The 19022-nt window shown below is 36.2% G+C and overlaps 1 protein-coding gene across 1 annotated transcript in view; it reads right to left on the bottom strand.

Moving 5' to 3' along the window:
- Nucleotides 1-18085, bottom strand: part of LOC149548482 (uncharacterized) — a 147897-nt gene extending 129812 nt beyond the window's left edge. The window contains exon 1 of the mRNA XM_089792538.1: nucleotides 17898-18085. Within this exon, the coding sequence (XP_089648664.1) occupies nucleotides 17898-17978 (81 nt within the window). The 5' untranslated portion in view covers nucleotides 17979-18085. The remainder of the gene's footprint in view (nucleotides 1-17897) is intronic.
- Nucleotides 18086-19022: the final 937 nt, after the last annotated feature.

Here is a 19022-nt window from a genome sequence, read left to right on the forward strand (position 1 = left end):
ATTTGGATTTCATTTTCTCTATTAGAGAATTTTTTCCGAAAGCTTCAGCTTTCAATAAGTGAGAAGGCAGAAACCCTCAAGCTTGGATCGTGGACGAAAATCCATTATCGATTAGAGACATCGCACAAGTCTTTCACATTGTATTCCAAGCATAGTAATGAAAATCGCCCTAAAATCGCCGGAATCACCAATTTAGCAATTCGGTTCAAGCCTCCCAATTTTTTTGGAGTCAGTGAATCAGATCACTGATTTTTTGTCATGAATCGCCGATTCATTCGATTCATGAAAAAAATTGCATGAATTAGTCACGCAGGTAGCCAAAAAGTGAAGCGATTTTTTTTTTTGTACTAAAATAATTCAACCAGCTAAAACATCACAGACAGACTAGAACAACCATAGGAGAACCAAACCAACCCCCATAACTATAAACATTTGCAAAATTGGGGGAGGCAATCTTATACAGCACTAACCTTCGCTTCTATCAATATAAGTCCAAAAACTAGCACGAGTGTTCTATCCAAAAAACATTACAGAGCCAAGATTCTATCAATTCGCATGGAACTATCAAATTAGTTGTCTTTGTTCCAAGGATATTGTTGATCAGTATGCAGTGAGACACTTGTTGTATTTGCTTCATATCTTCTTCCAATTGGGTTATCCCTGTCAAACCCAGATCCTTCTATCTGATGATTGATGTCTTCATTGCTGACATCCAGTTCCAAGTGACAGCTTTCCATTAGGCTGGTGAGATCATCAATTTCAGCTTGAGTGAGGAAGCTTTGATAGCTCTCAATATATCTGGAGGCTTTCACTTCATCTTTGTGTATAAGCAAGGTTCCTTCATAAGCCAATTGCATAAATTTGCTCTTTGGGATCTCCAAGCAAATAGATACCTGTGACATTATGTTAAAATGTATGAGTTTAAGATTAAACTCAGTAGGACATCCTCTAACCTTTCGAAATAACTCTTTGTTCCTGTCTTTCCAAAGAAGCCATAAAATTTCACCAGTTAGAACAAACCAGAATCTATTTTGCAAAAAATCAAAGTATTCAATGTAACTAGCAAGGACCTCACTCCAAGACAATCCAAGTTTCTTATTCCACTCAATGCAAAGACCAAAAATGATAGACCAAACTTTTTTTGTATAAATACATTGAAAAAAAAGGTGTTCAAAATCTTCAACCTTATTACACAGCTAACAAATAATAAGATCAACAGTGATGGAAGACAAAATAAGACCAATAGCAAGCTTCTTAATGAGAAGAAGCCATCGAAAATGTTCAATCTTTTTATCACAGGGGCCTTTCCAAAAACAATCAAAAAAGAATTGCCAATTTGAGAAGGGACATTCAAACCCCCAACACTAAGTCACCTGTGTGAGCACAGAGTGATCATCCTTAAGTATTCCATAAATCTGCTTCATAGAAGTATCTTTAGAAAGAGTATCGTCTATCCAAGTAACAATCCTGCTATAACCATCATTGTTAATAATATTGCCCATTTTCTCTTTATTAATCACCGTTGAAAGGAGAGTATAAGTTTTCTTCAGAGAGTTTAGGATCCCAAATTTGGTAGATATCTCATCCCACGACCCTAGCTTATTGTTAACAAGGATATCAATAATAATAGAAATACCTTTTTGATTCCATTGCTTAGCAGAGCAAATCTGAGTAAGAGCCAAAGGTTTATTATTGAGATACAATCCCCACCATATTGATCTATCAATAACAGTATATTTAGGAGGGCCATCAATAGCACCCCTACAAGAGATAAGTCATTTTTTAATAAAAACACATGTTTTTTAATATATTTTTTGCCTTTCCTCTTTGTTTTAACCCTGAAGGTCCTAATTGTTAAGCATGAGTAGAAGAGAGGAAAAATGAGAGAGAAGATGAGAAAAGAAAAACCACATGTTTGCAACCAGCAAAAAGGAAGAGCCCCAAAGAGATCAAAAGTCCATTTGAAGAGGCCATAAGATTGCATTGGGAGCATTAAGAAGTCAATAGCAACACTCATCAACTCATTTGCAACAGTGTTGATTTTTTTTTTCATGTTAGTATATTATTCGTTTTTTGTTATTTTTTTTTTTTTTTTCATTTGTAGATCTTAGTTTTACTAAATTGCAAAGTAGGCTTTGTTGTTTTATTGATTAGTTTGAAACCTTGAGGTTTTACTTGAATTTTCTTATTGCAGCAGCCATAACTTTCATTTTCCACAATGGGTAAAAAAGATGAATGTTGGAAATATACCAAAGGCTTTCCTGGAAGATCAAAATTTCAAACAAAATGTATGTTTTGTAAAGATATAAATTCTGGTGGTATTTATAGATTCAAATACCACATTGCTGCTATATTTGGACAAAATATTACAATTTGCACTCAACAAACTGCTGAGGCAAAACGCACTTGTTTAGTGGCAATAGAAAAAAATGAACAAGAGAAATTAAATAAGAAAAGGCAACCTGAAGGATTAAGGGCTATTGGCTCCCATGCTCCCGTAGTCGAATCAGCATCCGCATCCGTACGTTGTGTTGGAGAGGGTTCTTCCAGGCCTCCTTTTCGTCCTAGTTCTAGTGCTCGTGCTAATGTTGATGCTAGTGCAAGTCGTTCTTATACTAAGATTGAGTCCAACCAATTGTAGCCTAGAGCGCGGAAGAACATATTGGATAGTTACTTTGTGCCCCACACTAATCCTGGCTCACAACCCATGCTTGAGGGCATGGGTTTGAACAAGGAGATTCATGATGCTACCAAAAAAGAAATTTGCAAATTTTGGTACTTCTGCAACATTCCATTTATTGCAGCCAGGTAATTGATTCTGTTTTATTTGTTTTCTTTAAGGTTAAAGTAAAATTTTAATTATATCTACTTGTTTTATGATTCATTGATTAATCAAAGATTCACTTTACAAGCTTACTTAATGATTTGTCATCTAAATTTCTAATCATAATCTATTTGTAACAGGGCTCCTTATTGGCAAAACATGATAGATGTGGTTGCTATTTGTCGTCCGAGGTTTAAAGCCCCAACTAAAGTTGAGTTGAGTGGATACCTCTTAAATGAAATGGTAGAGGATATGAAAGTTGGGCTTAAGGACCACTGAAAGGAGTGGATCGCAAACGGTTGCACCATCATGACTAATGGTTGGACGGATAGGAGAAATTGAACACTCCTCAATTTTCTTGTTCCTTGTGGAGGTGATTGATCATTCTACTTTCCTACATACATTGTGAATGTGAATTGTGAATTGTGAATCGTGATTGAGTAATTCAAACTTTGATTTGTTGATTGCTAATTTGTTGATGATCCATTATAATTCATTGTTTTGTAAGATATACCATGTTCCTCAAATCCATTGATGCTTCCACTCATATAAAAAATGCCACATACTTATGTGAGGATATTGAGGAAGTCACAGCAGAGGTGGGGGAACAAAATGTGGTGCAGGTGGTGACAAATAATGCAACAAGTTATGTTATTGCAGATAAACTTTTAACTTTCTAAGTTTTGAAAATAAATTTATTTGAATTTTGAACTTTTTCTAATTCTAAGTTTCCTAACATGTTTGAATTTCTAATTAATTTAAAATTGTTGTAGGTAAACTTTTGATGGAGAGGCACCCCACCATATTTTGGTCTCCTTGTGCGGCACATTGCCTTGACCTCATGTTGGAGGAAATTGGCAAGCTTGAGTGGATCAAATCATGAGTAGAAAGGGCAAAAAATATAATGCAAGTTTATCTACAATCATTTGTTAGTCCTTAGCACAATGAGGGACTACACAAGAGGCAAGGAGTTAGCTCATGTAAGCATCACGAGCTTTGCCTCAAATTTCATCACACTGCAGTCCTTGTTGACATCAAAGGCAAAATTGAGGAGCATGTTTGTTGGGTGGGAGTGGATTACATCTTCCTATGCTACGACCACTATAGGGGTGGATGTAGTGAGTTGCATCTTTGATGAGGATATTTTTGGAAATCTGCTAAAGAAATCCTTCAGGTAAATTTCTTACAATTTAACATTTAGTATTTACTATTTAATATTTATTATTTAATTGTTTAATGATTTAGTTTTACTTCTAATTTTATATTTAAGTTTTGACTCAAATATTTGTTTTTTATTATATGCAGGTCATTGAGCCCCTCGTATCTCTCTTTTGAACTGCTAATGGGAAGAAGCCCTCTATGGGCTACATATATGAGGGCATGGATAGGGCCAAGGAGGCCATTAGAGCCCAATATGCAGGAGTGCAAGAGAAGTATGCCCCTATTTGGGAGATCATTGATCAGAAGATGGCAGAATCAGCTCCACCGACCCATCCATGCAATAGCTTATTATCTAAATCTAGCATTCTGTTTCCGTCCTCGATGAGGAGGTTCTCACCGGCCTATATACAATGATTCAGAGGTTGAGTAGTGATGAGGGTAGCACAGTTACAACCATTGAGCTAGACAAATTCAATAATAAAGAAGGGCCAACTTTCTGTGGCAGGATGGCCATAGATGCTCGAACAACAATACAACCAGGTAAAAATAATATATTCTTGAATCTTAAGTTTATGGCTTATAAGTTGTGCATTTTATTTTTGATTTTGTAATTTTAAAGTTGTAAATGAGACTAATTATTTTTGTTTTCCCTTATTTCAAATAGATGGTGGCAAATGTTTGGGCCCACAACCCCAAAACTTCATAAAGCAGCACTTCTGGATGTGAGCGTAGTTGGTCCGTGTTCGAGCATATCCATTCGAACAAGAGAAATAGGTTGTTTGTGCAGAGGTTGAGTGATCTTGTCTTTGTTCATTACAACCTCTGTCTTAGAATCAAACAAATTTTGGGCGCTGACTCCTCTTTGATCATTCTGGAGGAGATTAATTTGGAATCAGAGTGGCTTACTAAGGTTGTGGATCCAATCTTGATTGAGGAAGACCACTAGTGGGTTGACCAGGTAGATAGAGAGGTTGAGGCTGTGGCCATGGCAGAGAAGGTAGCTACAGCACGTTTAGGCACTGGTAGATGCACACGCGTACGCACAAACAGAGGCCCTAGTGATGTTGTTCGTGAGCCCATCTTACATGTGGGGGTTGTGGCTCAGCAGTCCTCTAGGACCTACCTTAGACACCTTTCTAAGAGGTAGACAGGATACTGAGAGGCCAAGGTTGAGGCTGCGGCCGAGCTTGAGGATGATGATGAGAATGATGAAAAGCTTGAGCTAGAGCCTTGTTTTTTCATTTTGTTTACATATACTGATAGACATACATTTCATAAATCTTCATCTTAGATTCTAACATACATTCATGATCTGATGTCTTATGGATTTACATCTTACTTACATTCTATGATTTGAATCATTATGATCCTATGATTTCTATTTACTTCAGCTACAACCTACAAATTACGTGTAACGTAGTTACGTATGTGATGGATTTATCATTTATGTTTCATGTTTATGTATGTTAACTTCTATATGATGATGTTATAGTGTGTTTAAGTTATATTCAATAAAGGGTGCATGAAATAAGTTTTAAAGTGTTAAAATCTCTAAATTTCAAGGGTTTTTTTAATTTGTTGATTTGTGGCCGATTTGCGATTTGATTCGGCCTTGCCGATTCTAATCCGATTCCGATTCTAGTTACTTTGATTCCAAGTCATCTTTCTATTATCCAATCTTGTTGTAGTTACTGTATTAAAGATTGGATTTCTTGGTCATTTTGCTAAAGAACTTCAATGAAACATTCTTTTTGAAAATGTATTTTTGGTGGAGATTTATTGCAATAATATTTTGATATTTCTTTTATTTGGTTGTTATGGGGTTTTGTAGGTGAAATCTGAAATGCATTGCCTAAATATATTTGTTTACAAAAAATTGAGATTCCATTTAGGGTTTTTGATAAAATATCTAGTTAGGGATATTACACAATGGCACCAATAACCAACATGAAAAAGAAAGTAGTTGTCACCTAGATAGATGGAACAAAAAGGGAACTTTCCAAATATGAGAAGGCAATCAGCTCATGTCTTGTATCTATTATTTGAGATTTCTCACAATTAGTTGCGACGGAAGAAGCTTTAATAACTCAATGATAAATTTTGGCAACTATCATAATTAAATTAAGACTTCTAGAGAAGGGAGTTGTTGATGTGAGTTTTGTACCACTGCAGCACACATAATCAACTACTTAATATTTCGAGATGAAACTGCCATGAATAAGGATGCTCATGTGCTAAACAATGTATGTGGATTGTGTGATCAAATGAGACAACCTCAAGGTACCTTCTTATTGTGGACTTAACTAAATTATACTAGTGTGATATGTTGGTTATGTAGTGCCTCTACCATTTGACTTTTGTAAGTCGTCCTGATGGATGCACCCTTGCTGATCTTTTGTTGTGATGGATCATGATTGTGACCCTGAGTGGTCTACACCGTTGAGGTGTTTGGATTTATGTTTCTTTATCAGTTGCGTTGATTATGCTTTTGATTGATCTTTGAGATTATGATGTGATTTTTGGTTCACTGAGTTTTGTGCCAGTGGTTACCAGGATCGATGTGGTATCATGAGGTTGTTCCGTGATTACCCTGAGATGTGTGCAGAGATTGCACTATGTTCTTTTACCATGCTACACTGGACTAGGTTCCTGTAGCAGTGGTTAGTCATGTTTATGACTGTGTTTGCTTATGTGTTTTAAATGCCCTTTTAATGCAGAGTAATCAATCATTATTAAATGCTTAAGTAATTAGAATGGATTGTTCTTGTTGAATTATTTGGTTATGTGCTGCGAACATTTAACTTGTTTTATTTTGATCTGAGAGATCTGTTCTTATGTGATGTTTTACATTTGAGATGACCTGAGGGTCAAATGTTACTCTTTGATTCTAGTATCATAGATATTAGACTACTATGCTGTTCAGTTAATCATATTGCATGATGATGCCATTTGAGATGACGGTGTGTTTTATGATGATATCTGGTTCTCTGGTATTTGGACATACCTTTGATTATGTTATGTGATGGATTTAATGCTATGGTTATTTACTTCATTCCTACGTTGTTATGCTTTATGCGAACGTGAGTGATGTAAATAGATTATTTTAATATAATTAATTAAATGGCTAAATTAGGTGATTTAATGCATTTATTGCTTCGGCTATGTTATTATATGCAATTGCACTTGATCGTGTTGTTTAGTGTGCAGGATTTATATCCCTGGTAGTGGCACATGGAGTTAGTGATTCAGCCTTTCATATTTTACCAATGTCGTCCTTGTATGGTCGACGTATCCTTTATTAAAATGTTTAATTTAAACCTTTCGGTGATTCTTAAATCCGAACTCATTGCATTATGCGATTAGACAAGTAAGCGTGTTTGTGCATTTAGAGGTTTGCATTGTCGCGAAAGTTGTTTAAGGAGATTTATGTGTTTTTGGATTTTCGGGCTTTTTAATTGATTTATTTTAATTTCTGGCAGCTTTGCCATAGATGAATTCCTATTTATAGGAATAGCTTGTTTTCGTTTGGATCGATTCGGAGTTTAACTAGATTGGCTGGTTAAATGCCCTAATCGATTATTCACCCGAAAAGTGAATAAGTATCCAAAGAGGAATTTAATTCCTCACTTCTCACTTTCAAATTGGAAAGTTGGAGAGTAAAACCCAAAATCCTCTTCATGAGGATTTACTGTTTTGATCATTGTGGGAGCTACGGGCGTGGGATCGTCGCGAGGTTGAGCTCGTTGGATCCAGCTCAGGAAAACCTTGGATTGTCGCGATTTTCAGCCACTTCTGCGGGCGTTTTATTTTATGGTTCAGATTTTCGTTTTGCCCTTTTGGCTGTGAGGTAGGGCTTTCCTGTTTTATTGTTTCTGCTCCGTTTCTGCTTCTGTTTTTGGTAGCCGTTTGTTTGGAGGCTGAGAACTAGTGTTCCCCTCCGTTTCTGTATGCTAGTTCTACCCGGTTGGGCGGGTATGAACATTTCCCTGTTTTTTGGGATGAGGGTTTGGAATTTTACGCCGTTATGCTAGCCGTTTTTGCATACGGTGTCCGATTCCATTGATTTTTGGATTTTTGGGGTTTTTGAACCCAAAGGCCAAATGGGTTTTAATTTTGAAGTTTTCCAAATTTTTGGGGTTTTACCTCGTTTTGTGTGCCGCCCTGTTTTCTCGAATTTTCTTGGCACAATGTGGGTCGTGGACCTTGATGATCCGTTTGGATATCAGTAAGACCATTTTTGCGCTTTTATGTTGCATTGGGATGCGTGTTGCATCCGTACTCCCGACGTTGTGTTTGGTTGAGTGATTTTATACTTGTTATGGTTTTTGTTGGACCTTTGCTTTTGTTTCGTGAACGCTAGGATTCGTGTAGAATCCATACTCTCGGATTGAGGCCAGTTGAGTGAGTTCACGATGTTTGGTCTTGTTACATCATTGAGATTCGTATAGAATCCATACTCTCGGATTGAGGTCGGTTGAGTGATTTCATGATGTGTGATTTTATTGGCTTTGGGACTCGTGTAGAATCCGTCCTTCCCGTGTTGCTTTCAGTTGGGTGTTTTCTTTGCATTGTGTTCTCATTCCTGTCCTTCTGTTATGATCTTCGTGATGGTGGTGCGCCACACACGAGCACGTGCGCGTACATTTGTTGGGTGACTTGTGAGGCCCGATCTTCTGTGGATTTGCCGGAAGTTATGATCATTGGGGTTGGGATGGGAGTATGCATGCCCACGGGCACTTGTCGTAGGATGACCATGGGTAGGGTAGGGTAGCATATGGAGGGGGCTTCTATCTCGCAGCCCGGCAATCATGACGCCATGGGTATGACTGAGAGGAGCTTGTTTAAGTGATAACTAAAGAAAATGTGTGACTGGTAATAAAACTTAAGATAATAAAATATTTGGGGTGCAAGAGCCTTTTCGTTGAGGGATGTTGAATCTGCGCAAGTCCTAGCTTGGGTTTTTTGATGCCAAGCGACTCTCCATGATGTTAGTCCCTACATAGTAGCCTATTGAGTGTTTGACCAGGACCTGTACTCCTTGCATTGTCTTAGGTTCTTGGTTCAGCCATCATACTGTCTGGCATGAGTGTTAGCCATGGATGTTGTGATTTTTGTGTGTTTGTGGTTGGATCTTTATCTCCATCAGCACGACGGGTGTGGACCTATGGGTGCCACGTGGTTGGGAGGCGTAGCTACCTTCACCACTGCTAGGGATCGGTGTACAGAGACGATCTTTTGTCCTAGTGTGACCGTTGCTGGATGTCTTCACTTGGTACTTCGGGTTCCGGAGTATGCTTTCTTGTGATTTATGTTTTCATTGGGGTGCTTGTATATCATGTTTAGATGATGTTATTTTATTTGGTGCATTCCTTTATTATGATGTTTAGCATATGATTAGATGATGTGATTTGCTTTAGTAGTATATCTGTTGCTTACTATTGTTTAGCATGTGATAGGTGATGTTATCTACTGTAGGATTATCTTATGCGTTATCACTAGCATGTTAGATTTTCTTATGCTGTTATTATGCATGTTTTAGTAGTGACGTCCCTATTACGACAGTACTGACGATTTGGTCGGTGGCTTGGGATGTTACGTGCGGGGGATGGCTAGGATCCACGATGGTCTTATGATGCTATTGACGGTCGGGAGGCACCGCATACTTAGTTTGGTTGTTCAGTTCACTGCGATGTTTATTTCAGTGTGTTCTTTGCTGCTGTAGTTTAGATGGATAGATGTTCTCCTTTCTCTGTTGTTCTTGCACTCGAGTGTTCATTCCTCGAGCCTTTGTGGATCCGATACTCCCTGGTGTGGAGGTTCTTTGCTCTAATTTTGGTCCTCTTTGCTTCTGGGAGTGTTTTCGTGTTTCTATGGGCGACATTTGTTCAACATGGTGCGACACTTTAAAAAGTATCGCACACCCATGCAAACTATGTCGTACGACACTGTAAAGTATCGCACGCCTTCTTGAGAAATGTCATACGATACTGGAAGAGTGTCGCACGCCTTCTTGAGAAATGTCGTACGATGCTGAAAAGTGTCGCATGGCTTCTTGAGAAATGTCGTACGACACTGGAAGAGTGTCACACGCCTTAAGGAGAAGTATCGCCCTCCCTTAGTAATAAGTGTCGCACGGTTTTTGTGAAAAACCTGCGCGTGCCATCAGCGGGCACTTTTCTTCGTGATCCGATCTTTTTGAGAGTGGTTTTGGATACCCTTTTGGGCATTCTTCGACCTTGTGCTGTTGCATTTTGAATTCTGTCGATTTCTCTTGAAATCGAGTTTTCATTTTTTGTTTCATTTTCAACTTATATTTAAGATATATTTTAATATATGCGACAAATTGTTTGAGATAGGTTTCAGACCTCTCGGAGATAAGTTATGGATTCTAGGAAATTTCAGGGCTTCAGAAATCTAGACTTAGCCAATTTTCAGGGCTTCAGGATTTCAGGCTTAGCCAAATTTCGGGATTGTGCATTTTACCCCAACTTGGTGTTTTGTTGATGAGTGGTCTTTTCTTGTGCCTTCATCTTGTTGTGGTGGTTATTGGCTTTTGTTTGGGTGTGTCAGTTGGGTAGTGGCGTTCGGAGATTCGTTGGTTGCCGGGATTGTGTTGAAGTCTTCCGTTGCGATCTTTGTGATCCCTGGATGATGTTGTCTTGTGCATTCATACTTGTAAAAAAAAATATCTTGGCTTGATTTGAATCCTTGTTTCCAAGGATCTTCGGGCGAGGCATTACAGGTTATCACAAAAGGACTTATTTTGTTCACTACATGGATATTAACTCTTTCCACTTCTTCCAATGACAAACTACTAAGGCATAAAAGTTATTATACATCTAGAATGCAGGGAACTACGGATGTCTTTGTGACTATTATACTTAGTTTAGTCATCAACATCAACCAAGCTAGTGCGATCTCCTCAGGATTGTGTGATCAAATGAGACAACCCCAAGGTTTCTTCTTATTGTAGACTTAACTCAATCATACCAATGTGATATTTTGGTTATCAAAAAAGGAGTTACGTTGTTAACTACATGGATATCAACTATTTCAACTTCTTCCAATAACAAACTACTAAAGGATAAAGGGTTTAGAAAGTTGTTATACTTTTGGAATGCAGGGGACTATAGATGTCTTTGTGACTACTAGACTTAGTTTAGCCATCAACATCAACCAAGCTAGTGCGAACTACTAGAGTAGATGTAAGATGTTCAAACTATCAACATTCATTAACACCATGCATCAATGCATATCAATGTACAAGCAGTAATCAAAGTAAAGCTCGTAAATATGCCATTCAACCATGCAAGACCAACTTACAATCAACAAGAAGCTGGTGATTTAATCTAAGCGAGTTTACCAAAGATACATCTAAAATATCTTCCACTCAACTAAACACTACTTCTAATCAACATGATATGAAATTCTACTGCAAGTGAATCTTCCACTCAACTAAACAACTTCTAATCAACATGAAATAAAATCCTAGTGCAAGTGACGAAAAGTAGGAACTATGTAGTACTCCAAAATGATACAAGTGATTCACCATGAAGACCAACAATGAATTAAGAACAATTTGGCAATATCATAGCAAGAACCTCAACAAGTCTCTCCCTTAACTAATCTATCTCTAATCTAATGAATTGTTTTGGCCTTTTATAGTTGTTCAATTACAATGAAGGGCCAACATTTCTCCAATAATGCCCAAATCCAACTAATATCTACAAGCATTAAATGCTTGTCCAATTATATGAAGGTACCACCCCATGGGCCAATACAAAAATTACAATTCTTTTAAGAGTTAGAGCCATGATGTGAATTCTGCAAATACACTTGGCATAATATGATTGACTAATCTTTGACACATGCAAACTTGAATTTTTTGATTGGTTGGAAACGGATAGGTGTCACAGCATCATTCTTTTCTTGCAATCTTTGTTTTAATTCCACCTCTCCACGTTTGAAATTTGGAAATCTTCTCATTGGCACGACCTTGAATTTGCTTGTAAATGAAATCTTGATGCCTCTTTTGGTGCCTTGACCTTAATCTTGCACTTGTTCTTCATCCTCAAACATCATCTTGCTTGTCTTCTCAATGAGCCACCTGCAACTCGCTAGGCATGAAGTCTTCATATTATACTTTGCCATAATTCCTCCATGTTCTTGAGCATCTCAGTCCTTCACTTCAGCCTTGCAAAACGAGAAAATACTTGCATTAAACTCACAAAAATGGCAAGTACAAGCAATATAAAGCATTTCACCTAATCTTGGCATAGTAGTTGCATTTGAACTAGTCCACCCATCAACATTGAATGAATCCCAATTCTACTTAAATTCCCATTTAGAATGTCATTAGTGTTTCGGATCTGATTTTAGCATGAAGTCACACCAAATTCTGATTTTCAGACCCAGATCAGCAATTCACACTTCTTTTAGACATAAAAATCTGATTTTGAAAGCTTGAATTTGTCCAAAATCTTATGTTTTCCCAAGCCTGATTTCAAAAAATGCTTTCAATCTCCCTCCAAACACAAACAGCTGATGTAAAATTCACTGAGTTTCAACTGGATCCACCCTGCTTATGATCGAACTTCTTGTGATTATGATTTGGAATGAGGCAAACTACCTACCTTATATATGCAATCATGCACAAAGGATGTCACATCCTGCCTGGGCCAGCCTCATTTAGAAGGAAAACAAACTTTTAATTTCAGTTTTAAGACCCTCTGATGCTGGCTGATCTGGCCTATTTATTAAACATTTGGTTTTAATAAAAATTGCACCTCCCCTTCATTGTCAAATTAATCAAATGGACAAGCAGTACATCACTTTTGTTTTCGATGATTGTGCAAGGTTTTTTGCCAATTATGCATTATTTTTCTAGCAGTTTTATACTGAGTTACTTAGTCACAGAGTTCGGCGAATTTCAACCATCAGGTTCGAAATTCCACGAACTTCAGAACAGCACAAAAAATTCATTGAAGTTCGCCTAATATTTGTACAGATATATCAAGCAGTCTTTAATAAAACGTCTTCAAGGGTTTTCCGCTTTTTTTTACCTACAAACAGAGGCGTTAATCTGTGTTTTTTCCCTGTCTGTGTTTTTGTTGTCTCTTAGAGCGCCATTACACAAAGGTTTATGTCTGTGCTTTTATCGTCTCTGTGAGCACCATTATGAAAAGGTTTCGCGTTACGCTATGGCATGGACAAAAAGCAGAAGACATTATTCATCGAATGGCATATACTCCTCTGAATCAGCTTCAAACACGATCAAATAAAGTCCAGATTTCAATAGAATACATGAATGATCTTACTCCAAATTATTTATCCGTAATTAATTTTTATATATTAAAATTATATTGTTTTGTATGTTAATATTATTTTTATTATTTGTATAATAATAATTGTAATGCCAGTCGGGTACATCTTTAATTTTTAATGTTATGAAGTTTATATATCTGAAGCGCACTTCAAATTAAAATATAATCAAAAGTGGTAAACGTTATTTATTTATACTATAGTTTTATATGCTTAGATAATATTAATTTATATGTTAATATTATTAGTTTTATATATACTGTGATATTTTTATTGTATTTTTTTATCTTATCAACATCATCATTATTATTATTTATATAGTGTTTTTAATATTTAGATAATATTACTATTTTATGTGATAAATAGTAGTAGATATAATTTTTCAATTTAAATTACAATATTGTTCTGTATAATATTTATCTAAATTTAAATTTATTATTTATAATTTTTAAAAATTAATTTATATAGGCGAATTTAATGTCGATTTTTTTCCGACATTTTTGAGGTCTTGAATTTTATCCGAATTTCATAGTCACCGAACTCGAATTCGAACTCGAACCTTGTGACTTAGCTGAGTTATACACCACGTTGAGCGAGTTATACATGGTTTTTTGTATGGTTCTACATCCCTTTGGCATAGTTGTACACCACTTTTGGCATAGTTGTACATTGCTTTTGGCATAGCCCTACATGGTTTTTGGCATAGTTATACATCATTTTTGACATGGTTGGGCAAGTTGTGCATGGAATTTGAGTGATTGTGCAAGGTTTTTTAGCGATCGAACCCAAGTCTGGTTTTCCTAGGAAAAAACTAAGTATTGGCTCATTTTTTGTGCTTGGAGAGCAGGGGATCTATATAAAATATAACATTTATGTATAAGTTATATTTTATATAAATATTGTCAAGATGTTTGAGAGTGGTTTCGAATTCATAGGAGTTATAATGGAAATTTTAGATTCTAGGACATTCTAAAATATTTCAGACTTGGCCAAATTTCAGGAATCAGCATGCCTCTATTAGTATTCTCTTCCACAACTTCTCCTGATTTTTGTAAGATTATTTTGATCTTGGGACAAGAATTTTCCAAGGATTCAAATTCATTTCATCATAAATCTCTTCACTTCAATTCCGCATCCTTAATTATAGCTTGGGCCAGCTCTCACTCATATCCGTTATTGACTTGACTTTCTAATGCGCCAAAGTTGCTCAAACTTATCTCACTCGGAGACTCAAAAATTGCCACTAAGCCAGAACTATCTAGTACAACTACCCTACTACCAAGCGAGGGGCTCCCCATATGTAATTGGGTGATTGTGTGAGAACCTCACAGCAGGAGTTTAAATTTAAATTTGTGCCATTTTGGGAAAGTTGCTATAGAATGAATTTTAAAAAGTTTCTGTTATTAAAAGTGGAGGAGACTCTTTAATAGCTCAATGAAAACTTTTGGCAACTGTCATTGTTAAATTAGTAGAAACTCCAAAGGTCCAAAGGAGGCAATTTGATTTTGGGTGCCAAAACATTGTAGGCATGACAAATACAATTATTGGAATTTTTGTAAATTTGGTGGGGCAGGGGTGGGGGAGCAGAGAGGGGGGTGATTATCATATTTCTTCTATACATTTTCAGATTTGCAGGAAGCTTATTCAATGGACGAAGCCCTGTTGAAAGAGAATGCTTATGGACATAAACTCATGAGCACTGTACGAGAAAAGGACAGAAACCCTTGATCATGGAGGGCACTCTCACTCAGAGGTTGCATTTGGGCTGAGGGAAATTCAGTGGATTGTTGGTTGCTCCTTTCCCAATTTCCAAGTTTACTTTGGGTGTTGTTTGGAGTGCTTTTAAGCATAGTTTTGTGATCTTTCTGTTGTGTGAGGCTTATGAATATGTTACAGCAGCATGCTGTTGTTATTGAGACTGTAATCAGTATTCTTATTTTCAATTGATGAACAAACTATTTCAGTTGGAGAAGTTTGGAGCAGATCAGATAGCATTGTTTAGGCATAGTTTGGTGATTCGGTATAGAAGTTTGATGTGTAAAGCCATAGTCAGGTTTGCTGTTATAAATCTGATTTTTTCAGACCCGTTATATGATATCCCATGTCAGAAAATCAATGCAATAATGTATCCCAAGTCTTACAGTGCCATACAAGATCCTACAATCCATTGCTTGCAAACTTGGGTGATTTTCACTTAACTCCACAATGGCTTATCATGGTTTTATTTTGAGGCAAATGTAGCACTTGGAATCTACTTGCTAGGGAGCTTTGATTTGAAAATTTCCCTACATCTCTCACAATCTTGCCCATCTAAAAATTCTTAACTCTTCCCCTAACTTCAGCCTTCATGAACTTTTTTTGCCTCAAATTTGCTTCCATACACCCTTATCTTGGCTTTTTCACCACTGATTACCAACCTTTTAATGCCCCAAAGGCTAATATCATACAATTCTATTAACGAATGTGACTCTGTCTCCTTGCTTCCCTCATCTAGAGAAGTTTGCCTTGACTTTTCACCTGGTTATGTCCTTGGGAAGAGTTCCAACTAAGGAATTACACAATCATATTTTCCTAAATTGTTTCTATTAATTTTCTCCTTTGTTCTCTTCTCTCTGTGATCCTTAAAGATTATCTAATCTCATGATCTTAACCACTTTGTGACCTTTACTCGCCTTTATTGGAGTAGAAGAGCACTAATTGCTCAAAATGGACCCAATTTCTCATAAGGCAATGAGTCCAAATGTTAATTGATATCTAATAAAATAAATACATGAATTATTGATAGTGACAACAATGCATACCAAATTATGGGAGAAAATTAATCTACTTTTGCACCTTTAATTATCATAGAAAAAGATTAGAGGTGGTCAACAAAAGATTAGAGTCAATTTGACGAGTTCGTATTGTTTTCCATGGCGATAAAAAATCAATTTTAAAAACCTAACAATTGCCAAGAGGAACACAATAATCAGCCAATTAGCCCTCATAACTATAGGAAGATGACAAACAATTAAAGATAATTGTATAAACAATATTATCAAAACATAATAATAGACATTGTACACTCACTACACACTTTGGCATATGCCAAGCTTGACCTAAACACCAAAGTTATGTTCCTTTAAGTTGGTAAATACTACCAAGTTGATGTCATATGCCTAGAGGCCTTGTTGTCCAAATACCAAGCATTCCTAGATATGTGTTGGTAGGAAGATAAGATGCAATTGAGAACTCTTTTTAAAACTTGGCAGAAAATTTATCCACTTCAATTCCTAAAAAAGCTGGTGATTCCTCCTATTGCTACTTCCCTAAGTATACTGCTTGTCTAGACACAATGATGAATAACGACCAAACCTATGACATCTTAAGCACTTGACATTACTCAAGTCCTTCATTAACTATGAGGATACTTCCTCATCCTTTCCCTTACCATTGTTGTTCCTTTTTTTCTATATTTCCCTCAATTTTTCCATCGAGGGTTGAATTCTCAACACTGCCTTCTTATTGGCTTTTGACTCCATTTGAGTTACCTCTAACAGACTCATCCCATATCTTATGCAAATGCTTGCCATGAAAATGAAAACCCGTTGAAAGCTAAATTAACTAGCTCTACATTCGCAACCTTCTCCCTAGTTGTTGCAAGAAGATCATGAGCTATGATCTCCATTAGGTAATTTGTATCTGATTTATCTAATTACCTGGTTCTCCCCTTAAGGGTCCCAATCTTGTATCCATTAGGAAATCCAAAGTGGCGTGCCTAGCTGCTCCTACACCTTCCCATGACCTCTACGCATGGAATAATATTTTTTTAAATGTCACAAAAAAAAAGATCTAAATGTAAAAAAACAAAATCTAAAAAGTGCCTACAACCGTATAACATGGCAATTATATTTTTCTTGTTTGACAAAAACCAAACATATTTTCGTGCAAACTCAGTCTTGTTTTCTCATTTTTGCATTTTCGAAGATTAGTTGTATTTTACGGAGAAAAAATGAAAAGTGTCAGAGGGACATATCAGGCTTGTACAAAGGACATACATTGATCTCAAGTAAGTAGTATAAAGCATTCAAAACTAGATTTTTAGAAAAGCTTTGCTACTAGAAATATAGAAAAATTCCACATTGGAATGGAACTGGTAACGATAGTAGCTTGCCAGTACATTACCCTCTTCAAGCCTACAGGTCAATAAAAAATGACGAAACCAAAGTCTTTCAGATAAAAACGCACTTTCAATTGTCTCCCTTAATTCGTTGTAAACGTTTTAAGTCTGTAAAATCTTGTGTGCTTAAATGAGGATTTTAAGTAAATTCCATTATCGTAAGGTTTCAACTTTACTAACCGCCGAAAAGGCCTAGTTTAGTTTATATTTTGTCCTTCAAACTATATTCTATAAGGAATTGCAAAACTTTGGACATTACTTAAACAGGACTTCTCCATGAAAGAAGCTCTCTGCTTTAATTTACTTCATCTAAACACAATCTTCGCTGCATGAGTCCACCGAATGTAGTTTTCCCAAAAACACAAACTGAAATGTACACACTTTATTGAAAAATAGGGTTTGAAAAATGGAGGACGACGAAAAACAAGGCACCTGACGCTTGCAGTCGTTCCAGTTATCGTAAAGGCCAACAGATCGACCATTGCGCACTGCGTAGTACTTTGAACCAGCCATTATCGATTCCTCTGTTTTGCTCGTTAGTGTCCCCTTGCCCGTATGGAAGAAGCTGCTCTTTGCTATGCCCCAGCTAATATATTTGAAACGCTGGCTCGCCTTCTTCTAGAAATTGAATCGACCGAGTGACCTTATATGTTTAGTGTTTCTCCTTGAAACATGTATTTGATTCTCCATGTTGTTGTAGTGGAACAAAGCTCACATCAAATAGGGAGTTATAAGATTATAAATAATTTCATAAATTCTTTTGTGAAAATAGGTGTCAATGTTGGAAGTTATAAGGTGTATGTACAATTAAGTCATAAATTGACTTTTTGTTAATTAAAATTAAATAAGGGGTCACTTTATTATTATTTCTAATTGTAAGCTAATATGAATATTAATAGAATTTAAAAAAAAGGTTTTTGGAAACGTCATGGGAGGATTATAAAAGGGGATTTGAGGAAGTCATTTGATATACTTGGTTTTGCTTAAGGATACGTGTGTGGCAAGATACTTTCGGTGTTGATAGTTCATTTACTAAGAACATGATAAATAGAAGATGCATTAAATGGGCCACCTTCTAAATTGATCATTTTTTATTATTCAAATTGATTATGATTTACAAATCTACTAATGACTTTTTTTTAATATATTTTTTTTTTAAATTATTTTTATTATTTAAGGATATTCGGACCATTATATTGAGATACTAAATGGGAACAACTTGAGTTGTGGTGTTATTGAGCTCTTTTATTATATGTGTTTCATGTTCTTATATTTGTTGGGTCTTATATAGATTGTTTGACCTCATACACTTTTAAAAATTGTTCATTCAAGTTGTGCAAAGTATCCTTGGTCTCTTCTCATACCTATATCAGGCTTTCATTTTACACATTTCCTACCAAAGATGTAGTTAGTCATCTGTAGCTTACCTATGAGAATTTTTTCTCTATAAGGGAATAATAAATAAGTATTATGTTGGTAATCAAACGTAAAACTAAATTATTCAAGGTAATATTTTATTTTTTCCCTAAAAACAGTTTCCAAATAAACTCGATTTAT

Source organism: Cupressus sempervirens, chromosome 7 (genome assembly GCF_028749045.1).
Source record: "Cupressus sempervirens isolate cs-2001-9-10 chromosome 7, ASM2874904v1, whole genome shotgun sequence".
In the NCBI taxonomy this organism is placed as follows: domain Eukaryota; kingdom Viridiplantae; phylum Streptophyta; class Pinopsida; order Cupressales; family Cupressaceae; genus Cupressus; species Cupressus sempervirens.